The following is a 24524-nucleotide window of genomic DNA, read 5'->3' on the forward strand; positions in this document are numbered from 1 at the left end:
CTTACCCCTTTGGAAAGGCTATCATAAAATTCTGCGGGAGCGGGTATTAGGCTTTGTTTGTCCATCTAGGACTGCTGCAGTAGTGAAATCTTTGAAGAGGGAAATGTTCTCTTAATGATGGAAGTACCAATTGTGAGTAAATAAAAATAGCATTATGAATGCATACATTAACATGATTTTACCACAAAATTCTGATGTGAGTCACTTTGTATAATTTGCATTGGATGTGAAATAAAGACTTGATTTGAAAAAAAAAAGAAAAAACAACAACCTTCACCATAGTAACATGCACAATCCAGATGCCTTGTAAAACCACTGCTCTCTTCTACGGGTTAACAGCTATCACACTTTTTAGAAAACAGCTTGAATGTACCATACTAAAGAAAAACATATTCTCTGCACTTAGATTAACAAAATTAAACTAACTATAGCAGCTGGAGGGTTTTCAGGGATGCTAAACACATGCTCTTCTACTGGGGTATAAGTTATTGACCTGCTTTTCAAAGGATTATAGCACCAGTGGATTCCCATTGACTTAAATAGTTGTGGGTGCTCAGCATTCTCTGGAAAAAGGAACATATGTTTGTGTCTTTATTCAAGGCTTTGTGTTTTCTTTTTTTTTTTTTTCATTTTTGAAAAAGAATTAGCATTTTCCAGTGTTCTCGGAATTCTTTTCCTTATTGAAGTCAGCAGGGGGGAAGGATGCACTGTGGCTCAAAGGATCAACTGCTAGTCTGCCTTGGAGGCATGCCTGGGTTTGCAGTAAGGTTTTGTAACACGGTGTCACCATGATCAGGCTGTTTGCAGTACCTGTCTCCTGACCAGGTATTGCCTCTTGACTATAGTCAAACTCAGCTCTGATTCAGTCATGCTTGCAGTGCCCGTACTGCTCAAACACTGCAGGCAACAGCTACTGCAGCTCACCAGTGAACTGACAGGAAGGATCCAGAACTGCTCCACTTGAAGGCATTGGAAACTCCAGCATTGACTCCTCTATTAGAATGGGAAGGTTTTATTATAGTCTCTGTGTTCATGATTTTGATTCTTAATTTTTTTCAGGGGTTCTGCTTAGAGTAGGTGAAATGTTGCTTTAGATCTGGAATTCTACATAGATTTGACTCTGAACAAGATTTACCTTAAAACTTTGCACCTCAGACTAAAGAAGAAACTAATTTTGAAGGTGAAATTGCTCCTGTGCAGAGGGGATAAAATTCGCCTTCAGCCCTAGGAGTGGAAGTTCTTACCTACTGCAAGGTGGGACTGAAGTGAAGAGGAAACTCTGCAGAAGGGTGTATTTCTCTTGGAATGAGTAATCCAATACCATGACCTTTAAAATGAAACACTCAATTAAAACTCAGGCTAAGGATTATTTGATCATTTGCATTGCTTTTACTTACATGAAAGCCCAGTAATATACAACATTACATGAATACAAACTGAGATTTATGGGGTTTGCAGAGAAGTACCATTTTGAGATAGGACCGCATCCTTTCATCGTCCTTTGATATTTACACTGAGCTCAAATGTTCATTTTAATAACTTCCTAGGGATCCGGTCTTAGTCATTTTGCATTATTAAAATGTGTGATTAATTTAAAAACTGAGACATGAAATGTTCCTGTGAGCCCTTTGTTGCTTCAATAGTAGGTTTTACTAGACTACAAAGAGTGTTGTAAAAGTTAAATCAAACTGTAAAATCAGAGAATTACTGTTCTGCAGTTTGAGATAACGTTCCTATGACTTGATAACAATATGGTGCTGAAGCCAGACTGTTTTGATCAACATGCAATGAGACACCCTGTTTACACCCTCGTTCCTGACTAAAGCACTCTCCATTTGTCTCTTTTCCTTAGGCATTAGATGGCTTCATTATAGCTGTAACCACAGGTGGAAGCATCATCTATGTGTCTGACAGCATTACACCTCTTCTAGGGCATTTACCGGTGAGTAATTCTGGCATTGACTTTTCTTCTAGACATTATAGGATTGGGCCCTGAATTTTTAGAAACAGACATAAAAGGTGTGTGTGCGTTTTACTGAAAATGCAGTTTTGTCCCTGCATTATGCTGGCTGCTGCTGTTGATCAGCTCCGCGCTCTCTCCATCTGATTCATACCCTTCAGGTTTTTTGTTGCTATGAGGCACTTCAGCTTGAATGGAAAAAGCTCTGCAGGAAATCTGTGGCCAGAAGAGGGACAGGGTGACCTGCTTGATCTTTTCCATCTCTGATTTCTAAGCTCTAGAGGAGAATAACACCATTGCCACTGGCAGCCTGGCCAGGAGCTTGTTACAGGCCTTACTCTGCTCCCAAGGAAGAAAGTAAAAAAAAAAAACTCCCATCGAATTCAGAGGAGTGGGAGTTAGCCAGTGGCTGCGGCTGAGCTACCCCAACAGTTCAGCTGTGCTTTCCCAAGATGAGCACACCCTGCTCCCACTAGGCACTGATGGAGCTGATGCTCAGCACTCGTGTCCAGCACATACGGCTTGTTTTATCTGCAGGCTGCTGGATCTTGCTTTGGGAGACACTCCTGCATGCACTGGCTTGGGGTTGGAGGAACATGGGAGAGGGACTTCTCCAAACCCTCCTCCTGTTGCTAAGGCTACTCCAGGATGGAGTATGGAGTAATGGAACAGTAATTAAGGATTAATGCTCACATTCATTTTTAGTAGCCTGGTCTCAAATAAATACATGCCCAGGAGAAAACAGTAGCTGCCAAATCATTATTGTACCACACACTCCCGTGTTGTTAAGAAAATTACAATTCTTTTTCTCTCCTTTACTTTTTTCACCAAATACATGTTGTGTTTTCCACCCAGACAAATGTATTTCACACACACTACCTTGCTGTAATATAAACAAAAATTATTTTCTTCTGAGACAAAAGGAACTTGATAAAAGGCGGCAGTTCTGGATAAATGCAAGAATATTGCTATGCAACAACAGATTGAACTGAATCTATCTATTTCAGCTTTATTTAATCCTCTACAGTTGACAAAACCAGTAGTTGACTGTTTTCTGATGTTTGCCTTTACTTCAAAGGCAGAGAACGCCCTGTCCGGCTTGCAGTCTATTAGGACTCCATACACTTAATGATTTTCATGGAATTTCTGTCGTTCATGATTTGGGAGTTTCATTTCTATCCCTTCCAAATACTGATACTTAATGGAAATCCTAGATGTGCTGCAGAAAATTATTGCACTTTTAGAAGTCACATTTCAGACCCTCTGCCTAAAACCTTAAGCTCTGGCTGGCCATGGATGAATTCTAGCTCATTATTCCTGAGTTGGACCATCAGAGACTAAATTGGTTTTCCCTCCCAAAGTCATGCCCTGTGTGATAATCTTGGATGGTATCCAGCCCAAAATGAGGACAAAGGTGGGTATTATTTTTTTATTTGCACAGAAGCAGCAAGTAGCTGCTCAGAGCAGCAAGACCTTCTCAGAGCAGATGGAGTAGTAACAGTTAACAATTGCCCCACCACCCCACGCCTGTGGAGTGAGTGGGTGCATCCAGAGGTGGGCAAATTGCTAGAGGCATGGGAAGGGGCCTCGCTGAGTGTGCAGTTAGGTGCACGCTGTGCATTTTGGTCCCATTCTGCCCTGTCTGAATGTCTTTTCAAGTTTTAAAGCTTATCAGAGAGCTATCTGGAAAATCTATGTGGCTTATTTTGTTTACCTCCAGGATCTATTTCTAAGCTCAATTCAGCCACTGTCTGAGGGACAAAATACCAATTCTTTCTCCTCTGTGACTACAGGGGCAAAAAAAAAAATTCCACAAATCTTCTGCTTTGAGCATTAAAAAGGAAGCGAAACTGAGCCAAACATGGAGCAGGGTTCTCTGAGGGTCCTGATCAAGAAATCAGATGTATTTTCTTTCATTAAACTCATGGAACACCCTGGTGCTGAGAAGAAATATATCCAATTCTCTCTAATACAGCTTCCCTTAGTTCCATGGTGCATTTTCAAACACAAACTTCCTTTGTTGTAATTCTAAATAGTCTGGAGGATACCTCTAGGGTCAGTTGATATAAATAATGACTATAGCTAAAGTGAAGTGAAGTGAACTCTTGGAAATTTGGTCACAACTCACAGCATTTGCCAGCTGGATGATACACTACAACCCCAAGACTGGGCAAACCTCTGGAAGAGGGTCCTCCATATTCCTTCTTGCATGCTCAGTGAATCAGTTAAACACAGGCAGCAGAGTGACTATTTCCAGCCTGCAGCTCACCTCATGGACATTGCTTGTCCACAAACTCAGGCAGAAGATGCTGCACTTGCTTATGGGCTGGGAGAATGGTGTCCGTCTCACCTGGCTTTAGCCCTGTAGCTGACGGGTCCATGCTCGGTGCCTGCCCGTGCAAGTCTCCTTAAGGGTCAGTGGGGAGGCAGCTGTGCGAAGGCAGGAGGTCCCTGGCAGAGCTGAGCTTCTCCTGGGAGGGCCCTTTCTCCCCAGGGACTCCCAGGTGAAGCTCAGGCAGCTGCTCTTCTGTGTTGGGTGCTGTATTTTAAATGTCACAGTGGAAAAATCCAGCACCTGGCACCATAGCTTGCAAGAGTTTTGCATGCTGCGTTGCTGTTACAGAGTAGCAATGGGCATCAATGCAGGATATACAGATTTATTGAGAGGCCAACTCTATAAAGCAGAGCTTCCTTAATTCTTTTTGATTGCTGGTAAAGAAGCCTGTCTTATTTGCAGCCCTCCACCTTCCCGTTCCTGTAGTGACCATGCTGCTCATTTTTCCTCCTTTTTATCCCTGCACTAAGAATAACTCATCATACTTCGTTTTCGCTCCCCCAAAAAGCAATGAAAAGGGGAGGTAGGAGCTCCATTTTGGAGAACAGACATTTTGTTGACACTGCGTAGACATTTAAGTTATACATCAAATGACTGCAGAACTTGTGGCAACTTTACTGTGCATTGTATTTAGAATACACCAGCATCTGTGTATGCAAAGATGTTGTTTCTTTGCCTACCATAACTACCAAGGTAAATAGAAGTTTCTGCTAGTGGGATCCACAGATTCCAAGGTGAAGAGTAGATTCCAAGCTTAGCAGCACAAATATGCATTAACGTAGTACATCTAACCACTCTACCCATGAGTGCGACTGTAATTTATCTTTTATCTGCTTTGCCTGTCTCATTCAGCAGTGCTTTGTGGCTGTGTCTGCCAGCAGGGCAGAACTGCCTGCTGCAGAATAATTAGACAAAGCTGCAAACCGTTACTCTTCAATCAATGCATTTTTGTCTGCAGCGATCAAATTTTGTCCATATCTCTAGTCACCTTTCTGCCATGGCATCACATGTCTGCTCTTCAGGTCTGGTGCAGAGTTAGCTCTGAATAGCTTCCCTGGCATTTCCTACAGTTCCAGTGAGACCATGGAGTATTTGCTTCCTTCTCTCTGTTTGGTCTGTCGATGTATTATTGATTGACATGTCCTTAAGCTGCACCAGGGGAGGTTCGGATTGGACATTAGGAAAAATTTCTTCACCAAAAGGGTTATCGAGCACTGGAACAAGCTGCCCAGGGAGGTGATTGAGTCACCATCCCTGGAGGTGTTTAAAAGACAGTTAGATGAAGTGCTTAGAGATATGATTTAGTAGAGGACAAGTATCGTTGGACTTGATGATCTCAAAGGTCTTTTCCAACTTAGTGATTCTATGACGTAATGATTCAAGAATATTGTTGGAGTCTTGATACGTACAAGATGCAGAAATTCTGTTCCATGTGCCGATTTACAGGTGTGCCTGACCTCTGCAGGAGGCAAGAAGTGTGAAACGCAGTAAGAAGTAGACACCTTATCATTTTTTTCATAATCATTTTTTAAAAAATGGCACTTGCTAACAGCAAGGATACAAACGAAGCATTAAATTCTGCGTATGGTACATGATGGTGGCAAAAAATATTAATATGAGGACTTGATAATCAATGAGTAGCTGGTGTGCAAGGTAGGAGCTTGCACTGAGAAGTATGTGGGACAGAAGTCTTGCAGCTCCGACCATACCCATAGTCACAAGCCTCTGTAGCTATGTTCTTAAATGGAAATGACACTGCAAAATTGACAATAGGTTTTGAATCAGAGTTAGGTCATAATATGGAGATAAAAGGTAATACATCCTTAGGTCATTGGAGAAGCAATAATGTGTTCGAGAAGCAGTGACAGCTCACATCTAGTCCTCCTGCAGCTATTGCTGAGTGGATGAGAGATTAATTAACCCCCATGAGACTTATGTGAAACTGGTGGATAAGTACCATTATCTAACATTTGCAGGTAGAAAAAGAATGAGAAGGAAAAATTACTTTTCTGAGATTGTACCACAAGCCTTGAAGAGAAATGGCACCACTGCTGTTTCCCATCAGGTTCTCTTTCTTCATATGTCCAAAATTACATGAACAATATACCATCTTTTGTGTAAATATAATGTTTTATATATGTATATATGCACACACACATATATATAAACTGAATTACACACAGTATCAGTAGGATGCATATTAATAAGGTATATACTAAGTCACAAAAATAATTTTCAAGTATTAATTACAAAAGAAATATGCAAGTAATGAGCACAGTTGATACTTTGAAGAATTTGAAGTAATATATTGGATCAAGATAAGTGTATAAAGCTTAGCACTCTAATTTTCAAAACATACTGGATGCATTTCACTACTCTAAACAGAAATTCCACACAGAACAGCAAGCATGGGTGGAAAGAAGCGGGGAAATCAAAGCATAATCTTAAGTAAATACATAAATAAATGATGATGATTAATAACTTGCCAGTCTCATACAGGGCTAACATATTCCCAACATGACTATGCAGTCTGATAGCAGCTGCCCTGACGACCCATGAAGCTGTGTCAGTGTGCCAACTCAGCCCAAGGTAGTCTCAAGTGGCATGGTTGTAAGTCAATGCCATTAGTGAGTCAATTTATCCCAGGACTTCCTCTCAGATACACTCTTCTAGGCTTAGGTTAGTCACCACACTGAACTCAGTGAGACCTTTCTTTTGGCAGCCCTGTGACAGATTCTTATCTTCTCCACCCTGGCCTAGGCATGGCTTTTTGCAGAAATCCATCTCCTCTTTCCATTCCCAAATCTCAGTACCTAGATTTCAGATAGATTTCAGGTTCATGCCAGCTGACTGTGGGGCTGGAGACACCTGGGTGTTCAGCCTACAGCTGGCCAGAGGGCTTGTGCTGGTGGTGCCATGAAGTACGCATCCCTGGGGACTAACCTCTGCTGCTGGAAAGCTATGTCCAGACTGGGGAGTCCTCTTCTCCCTGCTCCCACCTTCCAGGATGCAGAGAGTAGGGATCAAAAGCTACCACCCCAAGGGCACATCCAAGAAGTTGAGGGGGTCCCCCCAGAGAGGGACTGGATCCAGCACTGTCCCAGCAATTGAGACCAGTGGCTCAGGGTGACACCCAGCCCCACTGCTCCCACTAGTTAGGATTTGTTGAGGAGAGAGAAAGCTGCAATGGTCCAACACAGCCCCATGCATGGAGCTGGTGAGGAGTACAGAGAGCCAGGTGCCCATTTTCTATCACACTCCCAGGTCCAGTCATTTAGCTCTATGTGAATACCTGAAGCATCTGAGAAATGTTAGAGAAGCATCACTGAGTGCTGAAATTAAAGCTGAGAACCAGCCCAAGGAGAAGCAGCCACTTGGTTTGCCCAGAAGTATCCCCTAGTCTAGGCTTTGTCAGGAATCCCTGGAAATCAGTGGGAAAACACCTGTCAACTGGTACAGCCTTCGTATCTGCATTGCTGCACATCTCTCCTAGCGTTGCTCATTGTGATATTTCTATTTCTCTCAAAGGTTCTTTTTCTTTGCAGTGTGATGTCTTGGATCAGAACTTGTTAAATTTCCTCCCAGAACAAGAACATTCAGAAATTTATAAGATGTTATCTTCTTGTATGCTTATGACGGATTCTGCCTCATCGGATTACCTAAAAAGTAAGTTTTATTTTATCTTTTCCAGTAAATGAAAAAGCACAGACAGGATAAAAATTTTCTCTCAGAAAAAGTTTTTTTATCTTACATGCAATATAAAACTTAGGTTCATAGCCTTGCTACCTGGAATGACCCTTTGGTACTATTTTTAAATGAAACTCATTGCCTTTATTTTACTAGGCTAAGACCACTTGCAGTTATGTTAATTATTAAATATCATATCTTTTGAGACAGCTAAGGAAAATAGTTTAGCTGATAGAAACTGAGAGTTCACCTGAGACAGATCACATCTTAATTGATAATTTAGCCTGTTCAAGATGCTGTTCAGAGATGTGCTAATGTCACATACCTTTTGTTTGCATCATAGTTGCAAAGTAAAATCATTGTAATTCTTTTTCAAATTTAATTTTGTTTTTCTTAAAAACTCTTTTACTTGCCTCACCCTTATTCTCTTTAAGAGATAAGACACACAAAACTAGAGAACACTAGATAATAAGATAATATAGGATGTATAGCTGCTTAATCTACTGTAAATACAAACCTGCAGCTGATAGTGAATATGCCAAAGCTAATTTAATAGATATTTTGAGGTGATTAGGCATAGTTTTCCAACACAAGATGTAGAACTGCTGTGAGTCATGAAAATCATAAATATATATACAAAAAGGTTTAAGCTAAGGATCCAATTCTCTCCTTCGCTACGATGATGCTATGGCAGTGTAACTGTATGATGAATGTGGTGTAAGAGAAGGGCAAGTTAGTCTCAAAGGCTCTCCCTAAGCTGCAGGCAGACCTGTGCACCACACTGAGCAACCCACATCCCCGCAAGGCACTTCCTTACAGAGGCTCTGATCCTGCAAGGTGTATAGGATGCTGAATGATGCTCTTGTGCTACCAGTTGGAAGATTGGGGTTGGAAGACACCATTGGTTGTGTTTAGCTTAAACGGTGTGTTTATTTCTTCTTCTTCTTCTTTTAACAATCCAGCTGACAATGAACTAGAGTTTTATTGTCATCTTCTGAGAGGAAGTTTGAACCCAAAGGAATTTCCAACATATGAATACATAAAATTTGTAGGAAATTTTCGGTCTTACAGCAATGGTAAGCTTTAATTGTTGTATAAATGTTACTTTAGCTGTACTTTAGCTGTGTAAAATAAAATATAAGTATTGCTCCATTGAACAAGACAGGTTTTTGAATGAAAGGTCTATTTTTAACATTATGGGGTAAATTTTGCTTCACATGGATCTCACAGCTGATTAGCAGAAGCTGGATGAAGAGTGAAATTGTGTTAGTTGCTTTTGTTACTGTCCTTCCCTTGTTAGCAGTGATCCTGGACTGTGGGTAAGTTTGCAAATAATGACAGGTTCAGAGGAGGATTTGTTTGTGCTCACTGACCCCCTCACTCTGTGCTAGGGCTTTATTAGCTAAATAATAAGCTTACTACCTTATCTGCTGTCTTACATTAAACATGAATTCTGTGCCAGAACTGCTAATCTGTCAAATCTGCCCTCTCACTCTTCGCCTGAAATTTTTTGGGGGTAAGGTGGCAGCACCATGTACTCAAGTGCCTGTACCCCCTGCCCCGTGCTGCAGTGAGGAGTCCCCTGCACTGGCACTGGAGTGGCTAAGGACACTTCCACCAGCCTCCCACTCTCCAGTTGCCATTTTACATTCCTGTCCTACACTGCAGAATGCAATAATCTCAAAAAAAAAACCCCAAACAAACCAAAAAACAACAAGGAGAGGGTCACTAGCACACCACAGTCAGTCTAGGGAAATGATCTTTCAAGGGATGAAGAACAGATTTCCACCTCGCCCATTCTCTAACAAACAGATTGCTGCACAGCCATTAATGTCAGAAAAGAAATACTCTTTTTATTACTTTCTTTTCTCCTGCCTGCCCAAGTTTGCTTTAGTTACTTGCCTGATTGAACTCCAGAGTGGCATTTCCAAAGTTGCTGGTATTGTTCCAAATAGGTCATCCTCAGCAAAAAAATTCCCCACCGTGCTTTCCAAAAACCGCACGCCACACTGCAAGAAAAAAAATGTCCCTGTCCCCATTTAACTTTATGCTTTTGCTCCACATGACTAGAATAGAAACCTACGTGCAGGATGGAGATATGTATTTTTTGTTTGGTGCCATCTGATTTGAAGCTTTATTTGTGTAAAAAATGTAACTGCCTGTATGCTTTCTAGTTTGAATGAAGCAAAGTGTGGCTGCCTGACAGACGCACACACCAAGCTGTTCTGTTTTCTAGAGCAGAAACCAGATTTCGGGTGCTGACTCATAAGGATACATTTCTACAAGGGGAATTTCTGATCCATTTTCTTCAAGGATTTTCAGCCTTTTATTTTGGCATGACTTAAATATTGCCCTCTTAACCATCAGTATTTCCTATCCCGGAGTTTGTATCAGTGACTATTTCTCAGAGGAAAAATAAAACTTGCATTACAGATATTTTCCTTAGCGTAATGCATATAGACTAAATGGGAACATATTGATTTCAGAAGACACCAAATCATTTTCCAAAGACTTCAGCTTATAGCTTTCAAATAAGACACGTGCTTTCTGCTTCACTTTTTTTTTCTATTTTCATTTTCCCTTGTGCCATTTTTTTTCTAAATCTTTCACTTTATTTTCTCTTTTCTGCTTTCTGCCCATCCCTGCTGCAGCCTGACCCTCATCACTAGGGAGGGGGTGGCCCTTGCCCTGTTCTGTGTGATGGTGCCTCCTGGCCTCCTTCCCCTCTCTCAGTTTAGAATGGCAGCGTGCCCATCCTGACTAGTTCCCCCAGTTCATTGCAGGGCATAGTGGAAATATTTGCTTCTCTACTGGAAGACTCAAGCAACCCCAGCACTGCTCCCCCTTGGCTGGAGGTCACCCTTCATGGTCCCTTCTGCGTGCCCCCCTCTCTCCAGCCTGGCTCCTTATGGCCTCAAGCTCCGCCAGGGGAGATTTAGGCTGGACATTAGGGAAAAATTCTTCACAGAAAGGGTCATTGGGCACTGGAACAGGCTACCCAGGAAGGTGGTTGAGTCACCTTCCATGGAGGTGTTTAAGGCACGGGTGGACGAGGTGCTAAGGGGCATGGTTTAGTGTTTGATAGGAATGGTTGGACTCAATGATCCGGTGGGTCTCTTCCAACCTGGTTATTCTATGATTCTATGATTCTAATCCAGCCCCCAAACCACCTTCCAGCAAAGGTAGAAATGTATGCACAGGGCTTGCACTGTAGCAACAGCAAACTCTGTTTGCATGGGAGCTGATAACCTTGGGCCAAGGACAGAGAGAGCAGTCAGAGGAGGATGCGGACCTCAACAGCAGCCGTCATTAACTCCACCAGGCTTCTTGAATCAGCCGGCTGCAGCCTGAGCAAGGCATGGGGGACATAAGCTCAAGCAAGCATCATATGAATGCAACAGCCCTATGGGCAGCTTTCCAGTCCCAGGGCCAGGGACAAGCAGCTGCACTTCAGCACCAAGACTTGCAGCATGGACATTTGAGCATCTGATGGGCCCAGCGGTGGTCTGGGTTCCTGCTTCTGTTAACAGGTAGCATCTCCCCAGCCCACGCACCCCAGGGCTGTCACCTGCCAGACCTGCCAACCATTGCTCTCTTCTTCCTCCCATTAAATACCTGTTCTGCAGTCGGCCACTTTCCAGGTGTGAGGCCGACTGGATGAGAAAGACAGTAGTTAGAAGAGGGGCAGTGGAGAGACCTATTGCTCACGGGGTAGTGCTCATCCTATCTGTGTAGGAACAGCTAGCCCCAAAGCCTGCTTTTTGGAGGTGTTTGTGGAGGAAGGAGGCTAAGCTAAAGATAAGAAAAGAGTTAGCGAAGCATACTGTGGGGGAAGAAAGACTGAAATTGCAAATTAAGCTTAATTACCAGGCGATATTCTTTATGAATGTATTCAAGAATGCTTTCCCCTGTAGCTTTTCACAGCAATGGAAGTGTGAGCATGTTTTTACACATGAGAGACTGATACAGGATGTTCTTCTCTAAATACAAATCTTTGCCGTTCGTTTTTAGCCACCTAACACCAAATCCTACCTTTGTTTCCAACAGTTTTCTAAGCCAACTCTGAGTCCGCCTTGCCTGCACATCCTGGCTGCGTGAATGCCAAAGCCTCTGTGGTCCAGGAGGTCCTTTTATCCATAGGGAGGCTGTATCCCATCAGGATTCCATTCCCGTTAGTTTAGGGTTGTGGCAGTGACAGTTCAAATGCACCTCTCCTTCTCACTTAACCTTTGTCAATGTTTTGAATAACTGGTAGATCCTTTTTTTGCCCTCTTGAACAGAAATATCACTACTTTTATTCTACTTCTACGTAAATTTTTATGTAACCTCCCTGGAATTGTCATCTTCTTAGGCTCATTTTATTATTGTTCATTGCTTATATAATGGTGGTGCTTGGCAGAAGGAGGTCATGAGTGCTGGGGTCCCAGTGCCCTTACCTGCCCTCCCTCCTCCTTTGTACCTTCTCCATTAATCGCGTTGTGACTTCTGGCTGAGAACATCATATAGGGATGGGTTTGAATGGATTAATTTGAAAGACTGAGGCTTAGAAAGCCAGTTAGGGGCTTAGCTGCTCTCCCTACCTTTAGTGGGAATTCTGAGGCTTTAAAGGCCATTGTACTGAGATGCCATAGACAATCTTTTTTCCACTAAAGCGGAACAAATACCTGATGTCTACCAAGGTGACTTTTTATCAGGATTGCAGTCGGGGGGGGCAGATTACACAACCTACATTGAACCCATGCAACTCTCCTAGAAGAGAAGTCACTGGTACCTTTCCCACATCCCAGAAAGGGCAGGGAAATGCATGTGCAGTCCGCAGAAATTGCCCAGGAAAATTCGCATAGCTTGTGGCACGTGTTCAGTCTTTCAGAAGATCTCCTTCCCTAGAGCTCCTGGACTCAGCTATAGCTGGAGGCTAGAGGAGCTACACAGCCCAGTGCTAGGGTTGGCAGGAAGGTCCATACTTGGGCTTGTCCTGGGGATGGCGTTCAGGAAGCTATTCTCTGTAACCCCTGCTGCAAGGACATTTCTGCAGCTGTGTCTATACCAGGGATGTGACATGAGCTGTCTGCACATGAGAGAACCACCCTCCAATTAGCTGTGCCCAACCAAAAGTGGCTGACCAGCAAAACAGCAATGCAAGCTGTGCGGAGTGACTGCATGAGTCACTGGCTGTGCTAAATCAAATACAAGAGATTTGATTTTCCATTTGGGAGGATTATATAATCATCATTAATTAAGCTTCAATGAGAAAATCAGGACTGTAACCTGATGTGAAGACTCAGTAGTCCCTTGACTAGGAAGGGAGGTGGCCCATAGGCCACTCAGAAGAGGAAGGTGGAGTTCCCTCTCTACTTCTGTGAGAAAGACCTATTTGCTCTCAAAGCAAAATGATTTTTTTTATTATTATTTATTTTGTAAATAGGAACTATTTACAATATTTTTATACATTTCTGGTTCTGGTTCTGTAGTCCAGATTTTAACAAGAGAGCTGAATATGTTCAAAGATCAGAGGGAAGCAAGTGCAATCACTGTACCTGTTGATCGGTAGTACCTGATGAAGGGCAGTCATGTCAGCATCACCAACAAGCAACACAGCCATTCAGTGTTGCCTGAGAGCTGAGGGGGGAGGCACGTATTAAAGACACCCCTCAAAATAAATCCAAGGAAATGTTTATCTTCCATTATAAAATGTCAAAATAAATGAGAATAAATTATTTTACAAAGCTGCTTAATCGCTCACTCTGATAGGAAAAGATAAGGTGGGCTGGATTTACCCCTCCTGTGAAAATCGTGTGTACATTTGTAAACAGCGAAAGATATCTCACAATTATGTAACCAAATATGGGCTGTGGTATCTGTTTCTGAGGTGACATACTTGATGAAAAATTCGTGAAAGGCAAAAAGCCAGAGTCCTGCCTTTCAAAACATTCACCAAAAGAAAAAGGACCACCAGTATCTTTAAAGTGGCAGATCTGTCCTTTAATCCAAAATGACCGAAATATTCCTCTTAAAGAGGAGATAACCGTCATGTGAAAAGAGTTCCTAATCAAGTAATATAATTATATATTATAGTGGAATTTAAAACTGTTATTTTTTTATGCCAATTACATGGAAACTCAGGAAGTGTCTGGTTACTGGTTGCTAACAATAGCAATACTCTACTGTTAGCTGATATATCTCTTAGAGATAAGAATAATCATCTAGAAAATTTTTATGCTGGGAAGAAAAAAAAAAAATCTTTTCACTCCCAGAACAATTAATTCAATCTGAATTCCCTTTTAAAGGAAATAAACAGATTTATACAGAACATACATTGATCTTGAGCCTCCATAAACATATGCAGAAACATCTGATAACAAGAATAACTCAAACTGAAATACATGTTTTGATCAGAACCAACAGCTGCATACTATTATTCACTATTAACAATATCATAGAAGCTGCAGTTAGCAATCTGCAGCACTTATGCCAGTGTCTTTATGGGCCTTTAAGAAAAAAGGCACCATTCCTGTTCTAAAGAATTTACGTGGGGTTCATATCAAGACAGAAGGGCAAGGGGAGAAACAGCAGGAAGAAAGAGTTGATTTCAGACAAGTGATGTATGGACACCATGGCTATTACTCATCTGGAGGTACAAGTGCAGTCCGGCTTGCCACTAGCACTTTGGATTTCTTCATTATATATATTAATCACTAAATATTCTGTTTATCTGTGATCTGAATTTATTTGAATGGAACAATCTTGATTTTATTCTGGTCTCTTTGGCTTGTAGTTTTTAAAATGACTGTTCAGGTGGTTTGGCAGTCACTAGGACTGGTTCTTTAAACATTAACATCTACTGACAAAATAGGAAGGGATTTCTTCTTTCAAATGACATAAAGGAGAGGTTTGCTGTTATAGGGCGAATATATTTTAAACATCGTAAGGTAATGGCTGAGCAACTTACTGCTGTACTATTATTAACTGAATAATGCGGCATCTGGAGTTTTTTAAACATGTTTTCATTCATTTCATGTGGCATGATTTGTACCCCTAAGGATAAATATCTTTTTTTCTATGGTGGTTAAGGGCTTGGTTCCCTATATATATTATTTATTTTTAGCATCTTGTCCTTAGTGTCGTGGTCATTTATTAAAAATAACAAAACCAAACAACAACAGCAACAAAATGTATGTATAAGCAAGTCAGTTTCTTTCTATTTTCTTATATTATATTTGCAGGTAATTTAATACTGCTTCTAGAAAATAATTTTTTGGGAGCTCTAGGAGCAGCAGGTCTAATAGGTAACTGCAAAAACTGTTAAAATTCATGCTGAAGAGCATCAGCTAACAGATATATATGATGCAACAGTTTCTCCTTTCTGATTATGTACTTATCTTTGCAACACAACCTTCTAATTCCCTACTCAAGATATTTTGTCTAAATAATTTAATTGTGAAACACACATGCCCATATTTACCCAAGCCCACTTGTTTATTAACATTTTCATCAGATGCCTTCAGACAAAAGCACTCCAAGACGTGTATTTGACTTAGAAATGTTAATATCATCATAGCCTCAGACTTCAACCTATGTTTTCCATTCCACTGTCTTTCTGTGGTGTTCTCAGAAAGTTCACTACTGAGCATGGCAACTTCAAGATGTTCTGTGTTTGCTTTAAAGAGTCCTGCAGAATTATCAAGTATGATTTTTCAGAAGGCATGCTTAAAAGATTATGACAGGATTAATTTTTTTATTCATCTAATGATCTCTTTTAAAACTAGACCTTAAAAGTTATAAACAAAAAAGCTGAAACTTACTGATCAGCTGCAGGAGCAGAGAAAAACAGGCCATGCAGACAGAGCTGTGGGAAGAACAGACACCAACGAAACAAGTCAGGCAGCAAAGTAATTCAGAAATAAATGTGAGATTCTTTTTCTTTCAGTTACTGTAGTTGTTACTTTCAGATCAAGATGAACATTTCAAGGTGGTGGCTACCTGCCTGCATCATTGAGGATTTTAGTGCTTTGGACTTTGTGAAGGGCAGCTGAGTACCGAGATTTCAGGGTAGCTGTTCGAAGACTGGATGACTTTCAGCCAAACCAGCTCTGTCTCACTCCTAGGGCTTATTCATTCACTGCTGCTAAGTTCATATTTCCCAAAAGTTGTAATGAAATCCCAAAGTTGCTACATATCTCTACTATGCAATAATTATTACTCTTTTAGTGTTGCATTTACCTCTTGGAAATACAATCCTATTTTGTAAATGCCACATTCAGCAATGTAACCTGCTCTCTTCTGCGACATCCCCATTCAGGCTCATGGCAGTTTACATCAAACAGCTGATCTAAAAGAGGCCACCCACCCGCCTTGGTGCAATTTGGTCTCTACTCAGCATTTCTTCTACATCTGTTGTCCTTTGCAAGCCCATGGGTTCACTAACAAGACTAATTTATAGTATCTGTACTTCAGAGGTTGACTATCTAACAGCCCAGCCTGCAAACTTTTGCTACTGAACTTGGCTATTACAATGAGTAATGGCCCCATTGACTTAAAATGTGACAACATATTACCTACTAAGCTTGGAAGTAACTTTTTACAATGCCATTAATGTGGGTTTATAGCAATACCATTAATTTTTAAACTGGACCAACTGCAGAAATTGACAGATTTGCATAAAATAATCATACCAGAAAAGAACCAATAACTCTTTACTCAGCCTTCCCATGTTTCCTATAGCTCCTAATTCTTTCTCTTTTTTTTTTTTAATATCTTGTATTAATAATCCCATAGAAGCCCTTGTATATGCACATAACCCCAGGAGCAGAACAGGAATACATGTTCCTAGAAAGTCCCCAGAGCAAGTGTGCTTTGCTGTGAAAGGAGGAGAATTTTGCCCATATTTTTTATCTTAATATCCAGTCAGCCATGCCCTCCAGACTTAACTGCAACAGAGGGCTGTAATCTCTGTGGATGTTCACATTCGTGTTGCCTTCTCAGATGAGGAATCCTTCTTCCTCTTTTTGATGCAATATATATTGTGCACAAAATGGCCTAAACTGCTTAATATAGGTATGAATTCTTCTCAGAGTACTTATTTTTCTGTCTTATGTCCCATTATCCTTGTTGTCAGCTATGTATCATTATTCTAAGGCTTTTAATAGGTTGAATGGGGTTCCAAAAGCACATGTGGTACATTAAAATGTCTTACTTCTCTATGACTTATGCTAGTGAACTAAAGCCCAGCGCAGAAGCACATTGGAATAAAAATTGCTAGTTATCTTCTCCCTAGGTAAATACAAAACTCTTCATTTTCACAGGAATGGACACAGTTGTCCTTGCTTTGTCCTGTGCAGAAGAGACAAACTGTAGGAAACTTCATAAAATTGGATATAGGAGCCTAATAGAAAGGAAAGATAGTTTCATATTAGCATTGTTCCCTATTAGCATTAAATTAACTCATATTGGTGAACTCTGACTGCAGGTGGGACCTTCTCTGTCCCCATGGGAGCGAGTTGTCTGGACAAGGCAGGAGCCCATGGGGCCAGCCCAGTTCCCCCCACACCTTAGCACACAGTTTTCTTTTGCTGCTGTGGGAGCGGGATTACCATCTCTAAACAGCTTGAATTTGGATGAAAAAATTAGCATTATGTCATTCTAACATGGGACTGTGGGCTAGCTTAAGGCAACACGTTCTTTTGGCAATGCATCTTTACAGCAGGAGTTGTTAGTGGGCCCTCAAAGCAACGCAAGATCCATTCAATCACAAAAGACACAGATGAAAAAGCATACACAAAATCAGTAGCCACATTGCATTCAGTTTTTCCTTCTGCCCAGGAGACAAGTGGCCATCTGCAGACTCACCGTAAATGTCCGGCTCTGTAAGCCAGTGCCATACATGGGATCCTCTTTGCTTTTCTTTAAAACAAGGAGAACTAGACCACAGTGGGGATGGCTCTCCTTAGATGCAGAAGGGGAAGGCACACTTCAGCAGCTGAGAATCACAAACAGCCTCTTGCTAGCTCAATGAAGCTTCACTGGCTCTGGGCCCCAGTGTTTTGCCACTGATGACTCGATGAACTCTCTTCAGCTAATTCCCTTGCCAGCACTTTTTTTCACCGCCTCACAGAAGTTATTTTGCTAGGCATGCCTGCAGTGTATGTTGTTTTTTTTTTGTGAGTGATGAAAAAGAGCAATTGGATGTGTGGGGTTTCTTTCCAGAAAGCTGGCTTATGCTCTGTAATAAGGTTTGGCCTTATTTTTATCAGGATTAACCTATATGATTCATACTTGAAGTTAAGCTCTGATGTCTTTCTGCCTAACGTGACCGACTTGGATTTAAATATATGCATATCAGCTTGAAAAGCTTTTAGAGCACTTCTCTGAATAAAATTATTATTAGTATGCTTCAAGTGTGCAAAATATGCAGGGAGAGCAAATCTCATATGAGGCATGACTCCAGGTCCCGTGTTTTTCCCTACCCAGTGCCTAACTCCACTTGCAATGGCTTTGATGAGGCTATCCCAAGGGCTTACAGAACATCCCCGGGAAAGCAGGTCTGCTTCGTAGCGACTGTTCGTTTGGCAACACCTCAGTTTTTAAAGGTAAGTGTGTAGCCTGGATCCCATTCATTTCAGAACTTCTCAAAATACTTTCAGAGGGGCTGACACATAAAGTTCTTAATTTTGCTAATTGAATGGATTATAGGTATCACATTTAATGCATAAAAATCCAGTGAAGAGGATTATCAGTGTGATGGATCTGCAGAAGCCATGTCACTTATGCTCTGCCCCTTTGCACGGGAATTGGAAACTCGTTGAAATTAGAAATTGCAAAGTCACTTTGAAATTGGGTTCTTTGTTGCTACTTTCTGTTCCTGTGATGGGACAGTGTACAGATGGCCACCAACACTTTCATTTGTGCTCCTTGGTGACTTTGGGTAACCGCTGCTGGTTTTCCTCCTCCCAAATCCTGGTAGTAAGATAGTTGCTTCTGGAAATAAGGATAGACCACCCAACCCTGTGCCTGGCACTGTGGTTCCCTAGTTAACCAATGTGAACTCCTGAATCAGGCATCCCATGCTCAGAGGTAAAGAGATTAAAAATTCTAACTAAGATCTAGCTGGCATGAAATCACTACTCCCTTAGCCTGGCTCCATTACTGCTGCAGGAACCTGCAGGGCACTCTCAGCTATTTCACAGCCCCAGCAGGTAAGTAGAGTCCCTTCTGGGTAAGCAAGTGAGGACACTCCCCATAAATCTTAACCACAGTAATCACATTAGCAGTAGAGGCTGGTGTTGAGGTTCTGCAGGAACCCTGAAAACAAGTTCCCTTGTCTTTGGGTAGCTAACATCTCAAAATAAACAGGGAAACAAAACGGCCTGCACATAGCAGTGAGCTGCCTGGTGCTAGAGGGGAGAAGATGTTAGCTGCCCGGAAACCCTGGGCACTGATGTCTTCAGTTCACCTGACTGACTCATTTAACTCCTAGTCTTGACTTTTTCCTCTAAAATGAAGGCAAAAATATTTGTCTGACTAGCTAAGCATGGCAGAATCAGTATTTTGGTTGTGAAAAGGAATGTTTGTATGTTGCACCTTGAAATTTAGAACATGTTCTTGGCATCAGCATGGATTTTGGTGTAAACTGGAGGGGATTGGGGGGAGGCATTTAAGGCATGAATCCTTTTGCCACTGTACAATCAGCAACTTAATCAACTTTGTGAGGATTCATATGTATCAAATAAACGCTTGATGGCAGTGCATCTTAGATTCTCCTCTGGTCCCAAGAGGGTTTAAAACTTCAGTGGCCTGAAGAGAGAGCTGGGGTTGTTTAGCCTGGAGAAGAGGAGGCTGAGGGGAGACCTCATTGCTCTCTACAACTACCTGAAAGGAGGTTCTAGAGAGGAGGGTGCTGGCCTCTTCTCCCAAGTGACAGGGGACAGGACAAGAGGGAATGGCCTCAAGCTCCACCAGGGGAGGTTTAGGCTGGACATTAGGAAAAAATTCTTCACAGAAAGGGTCATTGGGCACTGGAACAGGCTGCCCAGGGAGGTGGTTGAGTCACCTTCCCTGGAGGTGTTTAAGGCACGGGTGGACGAGGTGCTAAGGGTCATGGTTTAGTGTTTGATAGGAATGGTTGGACTCAATGATCCGGTGGGTCTCTTCCAACCTGGTGATTCTATGATTCTATGATTCTATGAAAGACTTCTCTTCCTGAGACTGACAAAAGAGAGATAAGTGGCAGGGGAGATAATGAGAGAGCGTTGTGTGCACAAGGGGACGTGGCACCAGGGAGCAGGGGAACAGCACCATTGGGGTCTAGCAGTTAGACTGACAATGGAAACCCTCCTGCAGTAGAGATGTGGGAGACCTAGTAACACTGGGTGCTATCAGATCCTGAGCACTGATGCTGGCAAATCCCATCCAGGGTTTTTTCCAGCCTGACAGGTTCTGGAGTGGGAATTGCCCATGCAGACCACCAGTAGGGGAGGAAAGGTCAGCAGAGAGAAGCTGCAAGTGAGCTGGGAGCCAGCTCAGGGGCATGCAGCCAGCCCTATCCAACACACAGGTGTGCACCTCGGTGCTATCCTTCCTGCCTTTCCCACCTCTACCTAACAACTAATCCCTTCCAACTACATCCTGATCCTCATCCCTCTGAGCCAAGGATGCTCTGCTTCACAGACAACCCTGTGCCCTGCCTCATGTAATTCACTTCTTATCATTCTTGTGAGTGTTGAGGGCTGCTTCACTGCAGAAGGGAAACACAAGGCAAAACTGCTGCCTTTCACCTGCCTGACAAATCCCACGCAGGCTGCCTGCCTGAAAAGGCATTTATGCCTCCCCAGCGTACAGTGTCCCCAGGAACTGAGTGGGAAAGAGAGTGTCCGCCTTTCTCAAAGGAGGCGCAGATGTAAAAGGGCCAGGCATGTAAAAGGGCCAGGCAAGGGCGGTGGGTACCTTCAGTAACACGAAGAGAGCAAGGAAAGATGTGGCAAACCCAGGTGGGACCAAGGACAGGCTGAATGCTGGGAAGGGGCATTGCTCCTCAGGGCTGTAAGTAGCACAGCTCTCACATGCTGGGCACTGTTTCAAAGCCATAGAAACTTCAGCACGCCAAGGGACAGTCATGGCTTTTAAGTCTGTATGCATCACAAGTTCTCCCCAACTGCTGCAAAAATGTTGGCATTGATAAATACAATAGATGGCTGCCTGGAATTGCTAGAAGATGTGTGAATCCTTTGTTTTCTCTGATTGTACACAATGTATTTATAGCTAACAATAGCTAGATGAAGCAGAGTCATGAAACCACAACCCTCAGTAAGTTGGTTTTCTTCTCTATGCAGGAGATGTGCATCGTGGAAGAACCTCTAGAGGAATTCACTTCAAGACACAGTCTAGAGTGGAAATTTTTATTCCTGGATCACAGGTTGGTGACAAGAAAAGCTTTCCTACTTGTGTTTGGTGGCTGTCTATTGGTATTTTTGTAAGTGCAGTTCTCTCAAATAGTGTTACATTTCACATTTAAACAGGAGGGCAACCACTAAAATTCTTTTAAAAGATGATACTATTTCTTTTTATCAGTCTCCTAAAACAAAACTACTCTGTTTCTCAGACTGAATTTGTGATTAGCTTGTTCTTGTTTGCGTGAAAAATATCCATGGACCAAAGTCTATCACATAGCAAAATCATCTAATTATTATACAGCTGCAGAAATAATTTTTTCCAAATCCAGCCATTGATTGTGTGTGCGCAATTCCCATTGAGTTACAGAGGGAGAGTCTGCACTGGCCCGTGCTGGCAAAGGTACAAAGCAACTGCCTTAGCACACCACAGCTGAGCTCTGCAGGCACTCAGGCACAGATGATCTCCCCTTCTATCCCCCTAATCCCAGCAGACTAGATCACCTCACCATGTCTACCCTGTGCAGGGGCTGTGGGAGCCACTGCAGAGCCCCTGCCCAAGGAACAGCCAGGGAATTGCTTCCTCCCAGCAGGTTCTTGTGTGAAGATCCCTAAGAAGCTGAGTTGCTTTCTGCAACCACATCTACCTTGGGAAGATGGGGTTGTTATGGCCTTGTCCTAAGGGCAAGATGCCAGGCCCAGCTCGGCATCCCAGATATGAGGGAGGAGAAAGTCAGGATCCAGTCCCCTGGGTGGACAACCGTACACCAGTGAGCGAGAGCGGATCTGGATTTTTTACACATCCACGTTAAAATGCAGAACTGCTGCTTCTTTTGTGGTTTATGAATTTCCTCATATTGTGTCTAACTGCAGAGCACCGCCGATTATAGGATACTTGCCTTTTGAAGTGCTGGGTACTTCAGGCTACGACTATTACCATATAGATGACCTAGAGCTGCTAGCAAGGTGCCACGAACACTGTAAGTATCGCATAGCCCAGGTTCCTGTGGAATCACTGGGACACCTCTTTTCAGTGAAATGTAGTTTCAGTTAAAATTGATTTAAGCTTGGAAGGTGAGGTTTGACCCTTGCCTCACGCCTGTATGTCTCAGTGGAGTTACAGCAGATTGGGGGCACTGCAGCTGATCAGCATCTAGGCCAGATTTATCAAGCTGTGGAAAATACAATTTTATCTTCTGTATCCCCAGAAACAGTCAACAAGACTCCCTGAATGGGTAAAATGCACCAGACTAGGTACCTGTTCTACTAGTAAAGAATACACAGGAATAGTTCAAGCAATATCAGAAGAAATTCTATTTTGTAAAATTCTAGCAGATTATTTACCCTAATGTTGCTTATTGTGTATTTGTACATTACCTGTGATTATTTAAATATGCTCTGTTAAACAGATTTAAACGAAAAACTCTTCCACTAAGTGAAGAAAATGAGGCGATCATTTTCAAATATTTACTTACAGAACTGGCTGGAAAATCTCAGTTTACAACCTCTGGGTGTTCTGAAAATACCCTGTAACATTAGTTTTTATATGTTGATATTAAAACCTAGAAAGGCTAAGTATATGCATATTAGGGAACCCCTTGAAATCACTAGGGGGAAAAAGCAGAGATTAGTTTTGTTGATGAATTTTTAAAACTTTCAATACATGCCAGTTTACTGCACTTTGAATTCTTGTCAGTCTGGGAATTTTCTTTCAATTTCAAATTATTTTTGTCTTTGCACAGTGTTATCTCCCATGCTCTCTTCATTCTGCAGAGAATACTCATCTTCTCAAGCATTTTTAGCCTGTACTTTTCTGCTATAGAACTTAAAATGTTCACTCTTAGAAATTAATCCCAGATGCCTAATTAAGCAGTATCTGATCAGCACATAAACCAGGGTAAGATCTATGTTTAAGTTGTAGCAGGCATTAATGCATTAGTGTCCAAAGTTAAGGTTAATTGTACTGTGTAGGAATGTACCGTTTGAAGTGTCAGAAGAAGATACCTACTGATCTTTATATTTGTTCTATCATGCACCTGACAGGACCACTTACTCAAAAGGTGCTTAGACTCCTGTCTCCCTTGGGAATTGATGGGGCCACAGATATTTTTGTTACTCTTTTCTCATTTCATGCCATTTTCACATCAGAAATTGTGCTACAAGCTGTGTGTATTTTCTGCTGACAGTGATGCAGTTTGGCAAGGGGAAGTCGTGCTGCTATCGGTTTCTGACCAAAGGACAACAGTGGATCTGGCTCCAGACCCATTACTATATCACCTACCACCAGTGGAACTCCAAGCCAGAGTTCATTGTGTGCACTCACATGGTGGTAAGGTATGAAAAATCCTATCAGCTGGTGGGGACATCAAGGACAATAAGATAAGGGCATTCTCATGACTGCCAAAAGTTTGTCGTAGAAAAATGTTTTTTTATGAATCAAAAAAGAATGAACTCTCTGAAGGATATACGTTCATCATAGAAAAATGGTCAGACTAAACTTTATCCTAAGCTTGATTTGTCAATCAGGAATTTAAGGGCAAAATAACTGTTGCATTTCTCCATTTTGTGCAAAAGTGGGGAAGAGACAGATGCCTTAATTATTCTAATAATTAAACTCTAATCCTTACATTGTTTTTCAAAGAGATGTGTGGAAGCTTTCCAGTGAAGTTATAAAGTGGTTGGAGGCTGTGAACTTGACCTTTACTTATACTTCTTTAGTATATCTCTTGACTTCAAGAAGACAGGAACAGATCAAAATTAAAGTCTCTCAAATGTTATTCAGTAGCATCTGACTTAAGTGATTTTTCAGTTGTTCATTTAACCTGAAAAATGTTACAATAACTTGCTCCTCTAGTTGCTTAAAGCACATTTTATGAAATACAATACATTCAATTTTTGTTTGCATTCAGTTATGCAGATGTTAGGGTGGAGAGGAGACAGGAGATGGGCTTGGAAGAAGTGTCCTCAGAGGTTGTGTCCTCAGCACTAAAGGTACAAAAAGAAACTTTTTTTTTCATTAATATATGTCGTAATCACAACTTGTTTCTATTTTAACACCACTGAAGGAGACTCCAGCATTGTCTTTCTGGGTGGGTTCCCTCAACTTCAGAATTCATTGCTCGCCCACTTGAATAATTTTAAAGTAAATTGGATACACTCA

General features: G+C 41.9%; 2 protein-coding genes across 6 annotated transcripts in view; both read left to right on the forward strand.

Moving 5' to 3' along the window:
- RPL31 (ribosomal protein L31) overlaps positions 1–24524 on the forward strand; it is a 492543-nt gene that overhangs the window by 434431 nt on the left and 33588 nt on the right. The window lies entirely within an intron of this gene.
- The window catches only part of NPAS2 (neuronal PAS domain protein 2), a 113526-nt gene that overhangs the window by 64509 nt on the left and 24493 nt on the right, over positions 1–24524 (forward strand). For both annotated transcript variants that reach the window (XM_069876657.1, XM_069876648.1), the window contains 8 exons: positions 1853–1942; positions 7841–7961; positions 8945–9058; positions 18450–18568; positions 21308–21390; positions 22238–22344; positions 23551–23698; positions 24274–24355. In XM_069876657.1, the coding sequence (XP_069732758.1) occupies positions 1853–1942; positions 7841–7961; positions 8945–9058; positions 18450–18568; positions 21308–21390; positions 22238–22344; positions 23551–23698; positions 24274–24355 (864 nt within the window). The remainder of the gene's footprint in view (positions 1–1852; positions 1943–7840; positions 7962–8944; positions 9059–18449; positions 18569–21307; positions 21391–22237; positions 22345–23550; positions 23699–24273; positions 24356–24524) is intronic.

The sequence above is a fragment of the Phaenicophaeus curvirostris genome, chromosome 1 (genome assembly GCF_032191515.1).
Source record: "Phaenicophaeus curvirostris isolate KB17595 chromosome 1, BPBGC_Pcur_1.0, whole genome shotgun sequence".
In the NCBI taxonomy this organism is placed as follows: Eukaryota; Metazoa; Chordata; class Aves; order Cuculiformes; family Cuculidae; genus Phaenicophaeus; species Phaenicophaeus curvirostris.